Source organism: Ostrinia nubilalis, chromosome 20 (genome assembly GCF_963855985.1).
Source record: "Ostrinia nubilalis chromosome 20, ilOstNubi1.1, whole genome shotgun sequence".
Lineage (NCBI taxonomy): Eukaryota > Metazoa > Arthropoda > Insecta > Lepidoptera > Crambidae > Ostrinia > Ostrinia nubilalis.
In genome coordinates this window covers 1336971-1354562 of record NC_087107.1, presented here as the reverse complement: position 1 = coordinate 1354562, position 17592 = coordinate 1336971, and the positions used below count along the sequence as shown (strand labels likewise).

Below are 17592 nucleotides of genomic sequence, written 5' to 3'. Positions count from 1 at the left end.
AACAAGAATACTGTAAAGTTACATCAAAATCCGTTCAGTAGTTTTTGCGTGAAAGAGCAACAAACATCCAGACATCCAAACTTTCGCATTTATAATATTAGTTGGATAATAGTGTCAACCACTCAACTAAATACTACTTCCTTCTAGTGTATTTGTTTGCAAACTATTACTATAATAACGTACTAAATATAAATAAGTATACGTGGATATCTGTTATTGTCTTTCTTGCATAGTATTAAGAGTAACATTTTTCTATCATAACGAAATAAACGCAACACATGACAAGACAACCCTAGCGCGACTGCCGAGCGTGCGAGCGAGAGAGGTATGCAAAGCGAGGTACATACATGAGTTTACCTTCTGTTATATTTTGTGGTAACAGTAAAATGTAAAAACTGCCTCTGTCTTCAAGTGGTAAGAGGTAAGTTTCAGAGGTCCCGGGTTCGATTCCCAGTGGAGGTGAAATTTTCTGCTCGGTTTGGTTGGCGGTAGGGTTTGATCTAAGTCTGCCTGGCTAGCAACTCTATTTTCCTAAGTCTGTCACTATAACAATAATGTTAATAGCATTACTGTATTCCGGCATTTGGAGGTAGGAAGCTATAGTTCCTCTGTAGTTGAAGTTCCCTTCCACCTTCAGCCTAATCATTAGTTTCCGCCAGGTGTGATGAAGGGCAAGAGCTTCCTCGTTGAGAATAAAAACATGTTCTGTCCAGTTACTGCTCTAAATCTGTTCTACGTAATGTAAACTTAGAGGATTCCCAATATTAATTCACTCTAAGAAAGTCAAAAACATGTAACGGAATCTCCGACTTACCACTTTAGTGGACCGATTACAGGAAATAGTGGCCCATTAAGTACATGTTTTTTTGTATTATTATGAATGTTCAGGAAACGGCGCAGTTTTTAAAATGATTTTGGACCTATGGAAGTTCTTTTTTTTACTTAACCTTTTAAGTTGAAAATTTGATAGTATTCTGATAAAAGCATAATTTTAATGTTTCTAGCAAAACTTTTGTATCTTGAATCAAAGATAGGAACACATGGGGGTGATTTAGGTACACCTTGATGTAAGGAATCTAAATTTTTCTTTTAGACCTCACTGTTTTGGCCACCCTGTATATTTAATCACTTTTTACAAGAAATAAGTCCGTGATAACAAAAACTGTAAAATGATATAGTCTCAAAGTCTAAAAAATTCTTAAAATGGCCAAAACCGGGTCACCTGCCCTATGATAATTATCTTCTCAGCCTAATTAGATGAAAAGGGTATTCAAATTATTTCCCAGTATTGTCATACTGTGTCATTGCCATGACAAACATCAAAATTTATTTATAACAAACAGCTTTTAAGCTTACAAAAAGTCCAAAGCGCTAAAAATTTAAGAATAATTCGCATTTTATTGACGGCTTTATACCTATGGATAGTCAATTAATAGAAACATGGACCAAAAATGTAACGGTTACTAAAATTGACCACATTTATTATTGTTTGCAATTTATTATTATCTGTAATAAATTCACATAATTAGGTACAAATGCGTAGTTAATAATTTCAGTCATACCTACGCATTAAATAAAATTAGCACTGATTTATTCAACAATTGCGATGGTGTATTTTTCTTGGACGATAGTATTATTCACACACCTGTTAAATTGCAGTGTCGTATTAAAATACATTACCTATTTAATTAAATTTTAATTTAATTAGGACATTTAATATGCTAGTTTTAAGTTCCTGATAGATGCGGATGTATTGAGCACTTTTTTTCCATAATCTCACAGTTTTAAGTAACAATTTTACCTTTCGAAGCATCAACTCTCTTGATGTGGAGCTGGAGGTTCTGGGTTTCGTTTCCGGGTTGTAATCATAAGGACCATTCGTAATTTTGTAATTTTTGCAGTAACTTTTTGTGAATTACAAGTCAATTTAAAGTTAAGATCTATTAGTGTAGTACCAAAATCCCAAATCAAACCGAAATCGATAACAAAATAAATGCAGATGCATCAATTAATAAAACAACCTTAGTCGAAAAAATCTTTGGATTCAACCAAGCGAATCGTTTTCACACTCCGTGACCAAAACAAATCACAGAAAGCGTGACTTTTTTTTTTCACATCTTTAAACAGTACCCGTAATCCTTATTTTCAAGGCTAATAAAGGTTAATATTTGAAGCAGCTATTGTCAGAGTAAAACGCCTGTTAAAAGACCACACAGAATAAAACTTTGCTGTTCGATTCGACAAAAAGAGTGTAGTTCGATTAATCTCGTTGAGTACTGTAGTTACTCTTATTGTTTAGTAGTATTCATAAAATTATTACTTACCTAGTATTTGTGTCAGCAGAAACTGCGAATAAAATTTTGAAGCTTAAAGTTACACGGATGTTTTTAATACCTTTTTTTGTAAACGATATTAAACGATCTCAATATGAGAAACAACCAATTTTAAAGTTTAGAAAACGATAATAATTTAAAATTAATCAGTGTTATTATTTTGATTCTGTTACGTCACTCGTCTCTAACTTCAGCAGAATACGTAAGTTTTGGACTACAAACATCTAAATTGACATCTGCATACAAAATGGGAGCATCGACTCTACAGTCGCATTTGACAGACATAGATACAAATGTAGTTTTCGATTTCTTCGCTCACGACCGTCGATCCCGATCGCTTTTCGCTTTCAAGCTGTACTATTTGTGACCAGTCCATTGCCAATGCTAAGAGATTAAGGCACTAGATGGAGCGGACTTGAAAGTTCGTATTCGGAAATTTCAGATGATTAATCAACCCAAAATTTCAACGTAATCATATCAAAATGAGGTGATTCGCATCAAGCAGGCAGGCTTTATCAGTGGAGTATCGTACCTCTATTTTAAATAAGAATGATTGAAAAAAGTGGACTAGTCTTTTTGGTATATCAGTCGCAAAGTTTTATGTTAATTTCGTTATTGTCATGCAAAGGGTCAATATCACTTTTCTCTTGATCGAATACAAATGCTAATTCTCTATAAGCTCTATGTTTATTCTGTAAGCATTTCGGAATCAACAAATTAACCGCGATAGCGTCAATTATTGAGGAAAATTAATTATTTATCTGTGACATTTTTGCTGACCACAAGAAGGAATTGTTTTGCGGTCAGTTTGTTTACCCTTATAATAATTAATGATTAAACGAACTTAAAAAGTGAAGTTCTATCATAATTATGCGAGGGCTTTGTCCGAAGAGATTAGAAATAAGAACTATGTAGTATCACGTACGGTGATGCCAGTTTACGCACTGTTAGTTGAGGATATTTTTTTTTTTATTTATTTTTTTTTTGTGGGTATCTCAGTTTACATCCCATTTGACATTGGTATCCGTCGTCAGTTAGTTTGGAGTAGTAATTTGTATTTTTTATCATTTCACTAATATGGGGGTTTGTGTTTTTAATAATATACCTACATATATGATTGTTAAAGACGGGTGGGAGGGTTTCTAATCTCTTCGGACAAAGCCCTCGCATAATTATGATAGAACTTCACTTTTTAAGTTCGTTTAATCATTAATTATGCTCGTGCTTTGTCCTCGAGATTAGAAATAAGAACTATGTAGATTTTGAGAGAACTGATGTGAAATGATAATAAAAACAAAGCTGTTTATTACTTTGCAAAAATAATAAATCATTGGTAAGAATACAATGCTTGTTTTATAATTACTATTAAGTGTGACATAACTGTCATAGTTACCCGAGTGAATACTTTCGTATAATTGATAATTAAGGGTAAGTAATTAAAGGCAAGTATAATTAGCTGTTATATTAGCCATAATGTAAGTGGGAAAGTTAATTATTGTTTCCCAAATCAATTGTCAGTATTAGGTTCTTCTGTCAATTAAATGTTGATTGTTATTTCTGGACGCAATAGGCATTCTGTTAAAGAATTTGCCCAAAGTACCTATTTGAAATAACGCTCCAACCGGGGGTAATTCTGATAATCAAGATTAATTCCTAATGTATATGCTCTAGACGAGGCAGCATGCCTCGTGCTGTGAGTGGTGAATATCAAGGTGTCAATATCACAAGCCTGCAATGTTAATTGAACTAAACTTGTGACTAAACTAAGTGCTCTTTGTTAGAGCGGTAAAAAATTTCGTAAGCAACACTTTGCACAAAATGCTTGTATATGACATAAATTGTCAAGACAATACCAAGATTGATTGTTGTGCACTTGGGCGCAATGTCGTGATTAGATTGAATATTTGTATGCATAATATTTGAATGCTTCTAAGGAAGGTTTGTACAATGTGTGTAATAATTACACTAACTAATGACAGTAAAATGGCTAATTTCTAAATATTTTAAATTTTTCGGAAACCATAATATCTGATTATGTTTCCAATATGACAGCCAAATTAAAAGACAAGCTTATTACAGCTATCGAAATTCACAATTTTTTATTAAAATAGTGGAATCTAATACCTCAATGAATGATAGTTATGGCAAAAGTAAAACAATTTCCTTGAAATTGTTTAAGGAAATTGTTTTGTACTGCTTGATCATCAGACAATGATGAAGATATAATATCCATAGATAAATGAAGATGTAATCTTCGTTTTATATGAGACATTTAGACACGTGTAGCGTTTTTATTTTTATTCAATTAAAGAAACAAAGCTAGACTACGTTATAAGGGTACTGCTAGTATACCCGTCGCTTGATCACATGTGATTTTTCGCAATGTATGTGTAATACAAAAAAGGAAGGAAACCGCAGAAATAAGCTTGACCTTGTTGTCTTAAAATTTTTAATTGCGTATGCATCGGGGTACCTATCTAATTTGGGGTATATAACGATAACGAATTTAGCAAAATTAACGATGCCACGTTCTCCAAATGTAAAAATGATAAAATGGTGAATTTGGTAATGTCGAGTCCATACTAATATTGAATGGACTCTTCAAGATTCGGTATCTACCATGCTATTATCTAGATAAGATAGATCATTAGATAGGACACATCATTGTGTATTGATGATTATAATGATTTTTCTAGTTTCGCATCATTGCCACAATTATTTTTATTTGTGTTAAGTGGGGGGAAACTGCACGCCACCTATGCGGTGTACAAAACTGAATTTCATTCTGAGAAACTGAGAATTTTGAAGATCCTTAGTAAATACTTTAAGGCCAAGAAAGGTCAATGTTTGGAATCTTTGCAGATTAATTCTTATATTATGTTTTTAATATTAGATAATATTAATAAAATAAAATAGATGTTGGACCATGGGTCCCCAGAAGTTTCCCCGTAACACGCCGCCCCCCATCCCGTAGTTGAGACATCGGAGTACTATATTTCATGACACTTAATATAAGTTTATGAATAGCCTGATATAATTGCAATTTTTCTATGTCCGAATATAATCATGTGTTATGTGATTTATACTGACATTTATTATTGGTTGTGAGATTGAAATCACATAACTCTATCCTAGTACAACAGAGTCACTTATTACTAGTGACCACTGATGGTAAAAATTTAAAAGCCAACCGACATATTTTACGAGATTCAACTGTTGCGGTTCTGAGCTGGATGCGGCTGGTGCGCTCACGAGCATGACACGTGATGACTGTTTTGAAAGTCAGGAGGTCAAGTCCTCTGTTTTCATCGGTTGTCTGCCTTTCGGGGAAGTCCCTTCAAGGTTAAATTCGTATAAGAAAGGACTTTTTTGGTGGCTGCTGATTTGATTTTGGGATTCAATTTCAGATCAGCCCCAAACTTTGAAGTTCGCTAGGCAGTTTTTAGTGTTTTGGAAAGTTTTTATCAAAAGACATGAAGTCAATCTTCGGTGTTTGTAATAAATAAATAAATAGATAAGTCTTTAGAGAATAGATAATTCTTTGAACAATTTCACACAGCGCCAGCTGGCCCCAAAGTAGGTAATAATTGATCTTATCTTTAATGAGTCTAAGTAGAATTACGTTTTTTCTGATAAGGAATTCTTAGTAGACAGTCGAAAAAATGCGATTGGCATCGATAAGAAATTCATATTAAGGTAATTGTGTTGAGGCTTGTCCTACACAGGATCATCACCAATATTACAATCTCATCATGAAGGGGCGCAGCTGTTTCAGACCAACAGCGTTGCAGGTGTCGAATCTAATTGATTTCTAGTTTCAGCAGCAGCGGAAGCGGCGCAGATGGCAACGAGAGCAGCAGCGTCGGCGGCGGCAGGGTTCGAGGCTAAGGGTTCTGAGTCCAATGTTTCGATAGCTACTAATGGTTTTTCACCTGCTAACGATTTGGCGTGTATCATAATTATCACCGCCCCGTAGTGTGGATATGAACCCATCAAATCATGTCTTATTAAGACAACTCCCAATTTCTAAACAAGTAGGTATGCATTATTGCATTTTTTTTTTTTTTAATGTGATAATGTACTTTTACAAGTATGGAACAGCCCTTTTGACTGCCTGCTAAAATATGTAGCGGGTAGGTAACAACTTAACACGAATTTTCTGCATGCCTAGTAATATTAACGTTTATATCAATTTAAAATTAAATATTATCGCCAAATTGTTATCACCGAAAAACTTAGACTTGAGCTTACTTGACTTGAAGAAGTAAGTAGGTAAGACAGTAAAATTACAACCCGTTGTAGTTGCCCGCAATACCGTAAGTATCGTAATATTTTTAGGATTCTGCGTCTGATTTAGAGGGTAGGTATTGTTGATAATACCGCAAACCATCATATTATAAAAATCACACAGCTCCGCAGTATGGTAGTATGGGTAATTATTATTTAAAAAAATAATTAACTTCGAACATCTGATTTAGAAGTAGGTTATTAATGCAAAGTTTTTAGTGCCGCAAACCCTTAGATATAGATAAATCATTACATTACGAACGTCTGATTTGGAGGCAAGTATATATTAATATCGCAAACTGTCAGACAAAAATAACCACACAAATTAAATAACGTGACAACCCGTGTACGGTTGCCCGCAATATGGTAGTATGTGTAATGATAATATTGTATTAAGTAAATAGAATTTACTGTATTCGTCTGAATTAGAGGTAGGTAATAACTTAAACGTTAAAACGCAAATCGTCAGACAAAAAACCACAACTAGCATAACGTGACAACCTGGTATGGTTGCCCGCAATATGGTAGTATGTGTAATGATAATATTGTATTAAGTAAATAGAATTTACTGTATTCGTCTGAATTAGAGGTAGGTAATAACTCAAACGTTAAAAACGCAAATCGTCAGACAAAAACCACAATTAGCATAACGTGACAACCTGGTATGGTTGCCCGCAATATGGTAGTATGTGTAATGATAATATTGTATTAAGTAAATAGAATTTACTGTATTCGTCTGAATTAGAGGTAGGAGTAGAACTCGAACGTTAAACCGCAAACCCTCAGACAAAAAACACAACTAGCATAAGGAGACAACCCGGTATGGTTGCCCGCACCATGGTAGTATGTGTAATAATGGATAGAACTTACTGCATCTGTTTTCTTCTTCGTTTGGTTGAAGGCGATGAACTTGCGTTTTTTCTAATTGTCTGAATTAGAGGTAGGAGTAGAACTCAAACGTTAAACCGCAAACCCTCAGACAAAAAACACAACTGGCATAAAGAGACAACCCGGGATGGTTGTTCGCATTATGGTAATGTGTAATGATGATGTTCTTCTTCTTCTTCTTTTGGTTGAAGGCGATGAACTTGCGATTTTTCCAACTGTCTGAATTAGGGGTAGGAGTAGAACTCAAACGTTAAACCGCAAACCCTCAGACAAAAAACACAACTGGCATAAAGAGACAACCCGGGATGGTTGTTCGCATTATGGTAATGTGTAATGATGATGTTCTTCTTCTTCTTCTTTTGGTTGAAGGCGATGAACTTGCGATTTTTCCAATTGTCTGAATTAGGGGTAGGAGTAGAACTCAAACGTTAAACCGCAAACCCTCAGACAAAAAACACAACTGGCATAAAGAGACAACCCGGGATGGTTGTTCGCATTATGGTAATGTGTAACGATGATCTTCTGTTGAACCGCTTGAACGACGTTCAGCACCCAATATCTTCTGCTCCAATTTATTTATTTTCTTCAGCAAATGTTCCTTATCCTCATTTGACGTTTTTCGTTCGGCATTTTGACGACACAAAAACACTATTTTTAACACTGGGTACGTATTTAAGTAGAAGAAGTGCGAACTGGCAGAGCACTGAATCGTGACTGGCGACGGATACCAATGTCAAATGGGATGTAAACTGAGATACCCACAAAAAAAAAAAAAATAAAAAAAAAAATATCCTCAACTAACAGTGCGTAAACTGGCATCACCGTACGTGATACTACATAGTTCTTATTTCTAATCTCGAGGACAAAGCACGAGCATAATTTTAATTAACTTTACAATCGATTTTCTGAAGGCGTGCATCAATTTAGGTTACTTCGTTAAGGTTATGTTCTTCAGTAGTTTATTTTTTGCTGATAGCTATTCTTGTGTTGACCAGTCCACGACAGGTCGGAACAAGTTTTTCTCCGATGCACGTGGTTGTTTGTTAATAGGTTGTACGAGGATCTCTTTTTGTAGAAATTCAATTTTATAGTTTATGTGTTTTGCTTGTAAGGTTTTTGAAATCATTATCATTATGCTTTGTTAACATAATTGTAATTACTTACCCGACAAGTACTTAAAATTATGAATTTGCGAACTTAACGTTTCAATATTTTATATTTTGTTATTGCTATTAATCCACTTGACACAATAATTATCTGGGATGACTATTTTTTGTTTCTTTTTTTAACTTAAGTCAGTAAACCTTTTTCCAAATACCTGTTTATTGAAATCATAAAAAAATATTAGTAATATTTTAAACTCGGGATTAATTTTTTAAATTAATTCCCAGTAAGTAGTAAAAATACATACTTACTTTAAAAGATAAATGATTTTGATTGACCATCAATTTATTCCTCAATCGCAACATCAATTTTAGAACCATTATTAAATAAGGAACCAGTAGTAAGTAATTGTATTTCTTTTATACATTATAACTGAAAGTTTCTAACATAGACCCTTCTCGTTCGTGACTGTACAAGATCGTGGTAGGTTTAAGTTCTCGGTTTCGTGTGCAACTAGCTCATGCCGTATCTTTCAGCTTGAGCTCTAGTAGTATTAGAATGATTGAGCTCTTTTAGTCAGTATTTTGTAGCTCAAAAAATAGTGTAGTTAAAATATCGGCATTTTTTATTTTGTGAGTTTCAATCGAAATTTTTTGACAAGCATTTTTCCTATTTATGACTATTCCCTTCATGTTAACTTACGTCACAACAAAGTCTATTACACGCATTGATTTCACTATCAAAAAAATGCAAGTGTTTTATTTCCTTCATTATAATATTTACAAATAGCAGTCCTTGTATCTTAAGAGTCAAAATCCTCTTGGTAATTTAATTGTTACTTTCTCGAATTAACAATGTAGCACCCAGTATGTATTCTAAATTCACACTGCCAATATTGTTACACCGTATGGCCGACGCTTAACTGCCCAGTTTGTTCTGACAGGCGAATGTAAACACGAGTTATTTCCGACTTGATTGACGGTATGTTGCAGCTTGACACTGGTTTAGCTGTTGTTTAAATGTGTTAGAATATTGTTAGTTAGTAAACTATAATAGTAAGCTAGCAATTTCTGTGGATTTGAGCGAAATTTTTTTTTAAAACAATCAACGCTGACACCGACTTTTAAGTTATGCGAAAATTTAAAAAAATACACTTTATCCACTGTTTCATCACAGACCTTATTTTTTACTTGTCACTGATTCAAATTATTTTACCTACCAAAGTAATCTTTTCTCTGATTTAAAAATATCTACGTGGGGTGTTAAAATTGGTGAATCAATTAAAAATCCACTTTCAAAGTTTTTACAAAATAATATTTATTTCACAATTTCCCAATAAATTGTGGGGACATAAAATTATTAAACACAAACCTGTTTATATGTATAATCGATTACATGCTGTCCTTAATTATTATGTAGGTAGTTGTATATAATAAAATTGTAAATCGAGAATGCTTACATCAGAAATCACAAACATTTAAATGCAATATTTACATTTTGTAAAGTAAAAAAATCATAAATCTACATCCGCCTTTAAAATCTTTTTACAAACCAGGAATATTTTTTTTCTTCCATTATTTTACATTTTTTTCGAAACATAACATAGTAAAACAAAATCATCATAACAAAATTACATTTAAATGGTTTTATTTAAAATATATTTACAAGAACCCTAATAATTTTGTTATAAAAGAAAATAAATGTATAAAATGACAACGCATCGTCTTTTATCAAGTATAAATTTTTCATTACTTTCATTTTTATTTCGAGTAATATTTAACTAATATTTGGTTTCTAATCAAATCGAATTGAAATTGAAACTAAATGTAATTATGACTATCGATATCATTTGGAACTAAAATAAAATTTGAGATCCATATACGTATGATCAATAATTATGATTATATAAATGTTTTCACTAAACTAAATCATACTATCGAGACCATAAACTTATTTGACATAATAAATTAAACTACTCAAAATTATCTGCGTTTAAAAAATCATTAAACAAAATTGGAGATCAAATGGAAATGTAACTAAACATTAAAACTTAACAACACTATTTTTATGATAAATCGGAATTATTATTTAGGTACTTACACAATGGTTAAATGTTGGTACAAAAAGCATGAGCTTACAACAAAGTCATCCAAAAATATTTGCAAATTTCAAAAATTTTATTTCGTCATTAAATGCAGTCGCTAAAAATATTTAGAAACGTTTTGTCGAACTTCACTCAAATGGGATCGAAAAGCAAAATTCAAGCGGTTGTTAGAGCGGACATCAATTAAAATGAAAATGTAAAATTTTCATTTCAATCGATGCTGTACCACCATTTACAATTTAAGTGCAGTTGGACACAACATCTCTTAAACCAAACATGAGAGGGCTTAGAAATACGTAACAATAGTCCATATCTGCTTTGCAGTATCAAAACAACACTTATTCACCTTCGGTTTTATCTTATGGTGTTGAAGAGTGAAGACGCGAGCGATACTTTGATTATTGCCACGACCATCACAAGGTTCACGATGTAGGTCGAATTGCATCTTAAGTGGTAAGGTGGTGTGTTATTGTCCCGAGGGCACTCACCTCGTCTGTTCTCCTGGTTCTCTTGGCCAGGTTGCCGTGACACCAGGATATGGCACAACACCTCGTACAGCTCACCCAGGAGCCGGTTCAGGCGGGAGAAGTTCTCCTCGGTCGCCTCCCTCTCGCTAGGCAAGTTAAACGCTATAGCCATCTTTGTCTCTCACAAAGTCTTTTCAAGCGAGGACTTGCAGTTTTATGCATAAATGCTTCAAACGATCGAGTGCCAACTCTCGGCTTTTTCCCACCACTGTCAGATTTTCAAATGCGATGATTGACGAGTTCAAATTTCAAAATCTCGAATCAAAACTCACGTAGAAAAATCTTCAAAAGTTCAATTGTTCAGATCACTATCACAATGGCACAAGCTCCAGTCCGGAGGTCACTTCACGAAAAGTTCACAAAAAGTTCCGTCGCAAAAACTTGGCGCGCATTGTCCTCAATCATTTCAGCGATAACTGCACGGTCGATGACACAATAGCTAACTAACGCGCTGCATCGCTACGATGTAAACAAACTCGAACTCGCCGCTACAAAAGAGGTCGTCAGACAACTAGTGTACGTGCGGCCGGCGCGGAAGCGAATCTTGTAATGAGGGATAACACTTCGTGCACGTCATTGCCTCGCTCCACGCCTGCGCTTGTATGAGTGCGGTGCATCGCGTCCCCACACTCGCACACGGCTGCAACCTATTTGATTATAAATAGTGGAACGCACGGTAGCACGTTCCGTTCGGACTGTTACCTCGACACCGCTGCCTATGTCCCTTTCTTTCACTGTTCCGTACACATTTCACCGTCCCGCTCCAAACTCGTTACATCATGTAACAAAGCAGTTGACAGGGGAATTCTGTCTCGCTCCGGTGCAGCTGTGTTTGCCGTAAGCGAAAGAGAAGGGGATGATTGTTGCGCTTTTGACTTAGGAACTTGAAAAGCGCGCCAAAACGAATCGACCAATGGGGTGTCTGTGTTTGTATGGGGTGAGGTGACGTAAGAATCGGGGACTCGGTTGTTCAGGGTAGTCGGCTCACTCGGCGTCGGCAAGCCACGGCATCTAAACCCAGTACCCGATAGTTTAACGGCTCTTTGTTCGCAACTTGAAGATCGAGTTATGTATATTGTGATAGGCGCGTGTGTTTTAGTACTAATTCAGGAATAGTAATGTTTGTTCGCGTTAAATTTTACTGCTGCGGTTTTGCCATACGTTTGTGAAACCGGTGTGTTATGGGTTAAGACCGAGTGCGATCTTTTGTTTTGCTCTGAAAACGTAATAAAATTGATAAACGACGGTAAGAAGTAATTAAAATTGAGGCTAAATTTCGTAATACTGTGTCAGTTACCTCGCAAATGTAGAGTCAGTGTTTTGTTTTGAATTTTTATAATGTGCAATTTGTTGAAGGATAGAGCTAGCTCAAGCATAGTCATTAAATTTTTCCACGGCATGAGATGATATTTTGCGGTTTCCTATAAATTGTAATAAGTTCAATCAAACCAAAAAGTAGAGATCGTAGGACAGGAAATCAAAAATGATTGTACTTTACTTTAAAATCTTTATATTTTTATCCAATGCAATTCAAGTGAAATGGTATCCTTATTGAAAAACTGTTATATTTTTAAAGCAGGTGAAATCGCATTTTAGATAAAAGTAGGTTCAAATTAACGACAAGTTTAAATAAGCAATAACTCGTCAAATATTCCACTTAACTAAATTTTTACCATGGCTAGAAAACATTCGAGGTCGAATCCGTGCAAAAATAAGCTACAAAAATATACCGCAACCATTATGAAATAAAAAATACTTTTCATGTATTTCAGCTATGACCAAAGGAAGGCTAAGTATGACACCAAATCTACACCATCACAATCACCTACCTATGGAAATTCAATAGAAATGTGAACTGTCAAATTACTTACACATTTCCTTGAACTTTCTTCATCACAATACTTTATTTTATATCACAATATTAAAATTATTTCTCACAAACCACACATCAAACTCAGCCGAATATCCAAACCTAACTAAGACCACTTTTAAATCAAACCCGCAAAGATTAGTCATATACAAACACCCAACACCAAATTTCTAGTTTCAAGGACTCTTCCTGAGTCACTCAAGCAGGTACTATAATTAAAATAAATATCAACCATCAGTAAACGAAAATCGACAGTGTCAGTAGGTACATTAATAAACTTTAACAGTAGTTTAAAATACTATACCTACCACTTTTCTGGACAGTTACGAGTACCTACAATAATTATAATATTGTAATTATTTCGCAGCTGTCATAAAAATGAAGACTACCAAAATGGTATGCTCTATTATAAAATAGAGCTAATAGAACCAAACACCATTCATTTTCTCCTAAAACGATAAACATTAATTTAAACAGGATTCAGTTGAGAAATCAATTTTAATATTTGACTTTTTTATTAGTGGGAGTTTTCAAAGTATGAACCATTTCCTGGAGTTTGGTAGAGCTCAGTTGGATGGACGAAATGATCTGATGGGCCCAAAAATTTTCTAGTTGCATCTACACAAATGGGTAACAAAACCATCCCACCATTCCGGGGGATAGCTAACTTTCTACCTTCATTGGTAGGTCATCAGGACCGTATATCATCACTGTCGGGTAAACTTAAGATATAGATACTGGAAATTATTCAGAACTTGCCATGGTGTGACAGAGAAATACGATTTTACCCTGTTACACTAATTTCATAGCGATAATCTATGATTTTTTACTAGTCATAGGAAAGTTAATTGATAATTTTTTGGCCTCGAATCCTTGCTTTAACTATATTGCCTAGATGACCTAGTTGAGGCTACAAATGGATGAAGAAAAGCAACCACTTTTTCCAAATTAATCTCTGCACTACGGTCCAATTTAGAATACCCATTGAGAATTCACTTTATATAAATACTATCCGGGAAAAAATTGTCTTTTATTCTGTAGGTGTAATACCTATATCGTGTAGAAATCATCATCATCATTTCAGCCATAGGACCACTACTGAACATAGGGGATCAATGACTTCCATAATGACCGGTAGGTAGCGGCCTGCAATCGTGTAGAAAATTAAGAATCAATAAAACTGTTTTTTGAATCTTTTAATAGAATACCAAGTATTTTCCTCAAAACACAAAATTTTGTTCATACATTACTCACAACGATTATCTGCACGTATCGAGTCGAATTAATTTATTTTTACACATACATCGACCGCATAAAGATGCTACACCTGCATCGCCTCACGTAGTCTTATAATTTTTCTAGACTGAAACTGAGTCTGACTAACAAAGGCAACCGCAGACATCCGATCAATGAAGTATTATTATCATGAAGTATATTCTTAGGAAATGTATCATCTTCTTTGAGTTTTTGTTTAGTACTTTCTAAAGCTTTTTTTAGTAGTATGGATTTTTCTCACGGTATAATTATGTTAATAGCCAGTATTTTGATTTATTTTGGTTTAACTTAAAATAGTTTTATTTTCGAAAATAGTTAAGTAATAGTAGAGTTAACAACTTACAAAGCAGAATACTGTTAGCTGGTATGGAAGAACATAAATAGTGGCTGCAAAATTAAATTTATTTAGAATCAAACTTATATTTTTTTCGAAAGGAAAGAGAGCGCATAACTAGCTAATATAGGCAGTAATAGCATTCGACTTTCAGTTGTAAATTAAAATAGATATTTTCTGATCAAGTCACAACAAGTCTGTCGAGCTTAAAAAGTAGGTCATTGATGATGACTAAGTATCCGAGACGTGTAAGTTATATGAAATGCATCGAAATATTTCATCAGAACAATAATATGGTTATTAATTCAAATAATAATTATTAATAATTATAACTTACGCGTCGAATTTAAACAATAGGTAATAACCATGCCAATGCCAGTAAAGATTTTAATTTAATAAATTTTCAATAACATTTTTTTTTTCTTTATCTTTAATGGTTTAAAATTCTCGACGATATACGAATATTTTTGTATCCATATCCTGAAATAAAGTTATTGAAAACCATAATTATTATTGAAACTTTACATAACCGCGCTCTTACCCAGAGACCAAAATTGAAACTCTATCAACAGATGGCGCCAGTAGTTTCAGAACGCAAAATTTTGCGTATTTACCGTACTGTTTTGATATTTCTTGATGTTTTTAGGGAAGTTAGAAGTTATTAATTCACATTTAGTAATATTTATACAATAATAATACATTTTCCCTTCAATTTGAGTCTCAATAGGGAAAATATTTTATCACTACTTAATAAGTTGCTAAAAATAATCCTAACCAAACTGCCGATTGACTCATTTAATATCGACAGAAGTAGACCACTGAACAAAAAATTGAAATTTAGAACGCAGATAGTTATTATTATGACAGAGGCATCCAGTAAGAACGAATTTTTCCAAAATTTCCCCTGTATGGGGCTGTAACGGGGATCCAATGTAGAAACAAGATAAGATAGACTTTTTAACGCGATCAAAGCCGTGGGCAAAAGCCAATTTTTTTCCTATAAAACATGTTTTAGTAGTGGTATACTTACAATTATTAGATTGAGTGTGCTTACACGATCGTTCAAGCTTTCCTTCATACACCGTAAGGCTTTTACGGCAGATCAAAGCTGCCGAGCTTAATCGTAAGCTACCATGACTGCTACCGGTCGATTTCATGGTTCAGACTCGGAAGGATTTTGTGAAGTATGGTTACTTGCACGATGAAATTTATGGCACAATACGTAATTTTAAGTCCATTATTGAGATAACGAATACGAAAGCAAATTTTGTGCCTTTTTAACTTATTTTATAGCTTTAACCGCCTAAATTGTGCCGTATTTTTTGGATATTTCTTTTATTTTCTTTTTTTTTCCTGTGTGGTGTGCAATAAAGTGTGCTATCCAATCTTATTTCGTTAAGTTTAGTGCATTTTTTTACAGTCGTGCACATATTTTGAGTTAACTTTTTATAGTTTTTGGCGTAAAAAGTACAACATTAATTTAGCACTCCCTAAAATCTTTTCACCATTCAGTGGTTCCTGAAGCAAACATCTATCTCGTATCTTTCAATGATTTTAGTAAGTTCCTTTGTAAAAAGAGGGGATGAAGTAACTTACTCGTATTTATGGTGTGTTAGGTTGAGGTTTGCAATTTATTTCGATGATTTATGGTAGAAACTTGTATCGTATCAGTTGTTGTACTTAAAATCTTGGTCACATAATGGAAAGTTAAAGCCTTTTTTTCCCACATCAAGTACGTTATTAACACTGAAATCAAATTACCTCCCAAACATGTAAATAAGCTCATTTTGTTTTAAATCACGAAATATCATCGCCTCTCCGCCATTCGCAATGCTTTCATGTCATAATAATTAATTTACATACAATTTCGGCTGTAATGCCGATCCATTTGCAATGACTTTAAAAGCATCATAGTTGATGGGAATCTCATTTTATTGACATCACATTATCATGTAATTACCATTATTATGTAACACGTTTTTGAGGTACAAATTTTCTTCCATGAGCCGTAAAACACGGTCAGAGATAGTCAACTCAGGGTGGATTCCACCAAACAAGAGTAAATATTAATCTCAGAATAAATCGTCAGTTTTGACGGGTCCCGTACGTAGTGGCAAAGGTCGATTTAGCGAAGTACGTTTTAGCGAAAAACACTCATGGTGGTACGCTGGAGCGAAAGGTTATTGAAGCGAAACACTCGCGGGCGAAAAATAAGTTCGCTGACCTAGGAGAGCTTAATTTTTATTTATATTAAACGTTTATTTGTTGATCAATGGCATTTACCTAGTAACAATTTAATTTCATGAAAATACATGTTATTTCTTACATAGTAACCGAGTCATAAAAGTTTTCGTTTTTTTATTATTAAAAATTTAATTTAATTAACATTTCATATAAATCAAAATGAAGCGCTTCTAGGTCATCAAAGTTATTTTTTCGCTCCCGCGAGTGTTTCGCTTCAGTAACCTTTCGCTCCAGCGTACCACCATGAGTGTTTTTCGCTAAAACGTACTTCGCTAAATCGACCTTCGCCACTGCGTACGGGATCCGTTTTGACATATTTCCCATAAACACCGAAACTGTGAATGTGTCAGTTATACTAGGAGTTATTCTTGGATAAAAGTTTGGTCTAATCGGGCCTTATAGAATGGAGAGTTGGTCGACTATGAAGTATTGTACAGTCGTTAAAATATTAAGAAAGAAAATAAATAATGAACTCCTAATTAACACGAAGGTAGAATAGATTAATGTATTAGCAATCTATGGAAATAGCAATTTTAACCGACTTCAAAAAGGAGGAGGTTCTCAATTCGGTAATTTTTATTCTATCATATTATTTTTAAATTATCAACTCCTTAATGTGTAATTAA

The 17592-nt window shown here is 34.0% G+C and overlaps 1 protein-coding gene across 1 annotated transcript in view; it reads right to left on the bottom strand.

Annotated features, from left to right (window-relative positions):
• The window catches only part of LOC135081450 (uncharacterized), a 140095-nt gene extending 128217 nt beyond the window's left edge, over positions 1-11878 (bottom strand). Inside the window, exon 1 of the mRNA XM_063976144.1 lies at positions 11205-11878. Coding sequence (XP_063832214.1) covers positions 11205-11355 — 151 coding nt within the window. The 5' untranslated portion in view covers positions 11356-11878. The remainder of the gene's footprint in view (positions 1-11204) is intronic.
• Positions 11879-17592: the final 5714 nt, after the last annotated feature.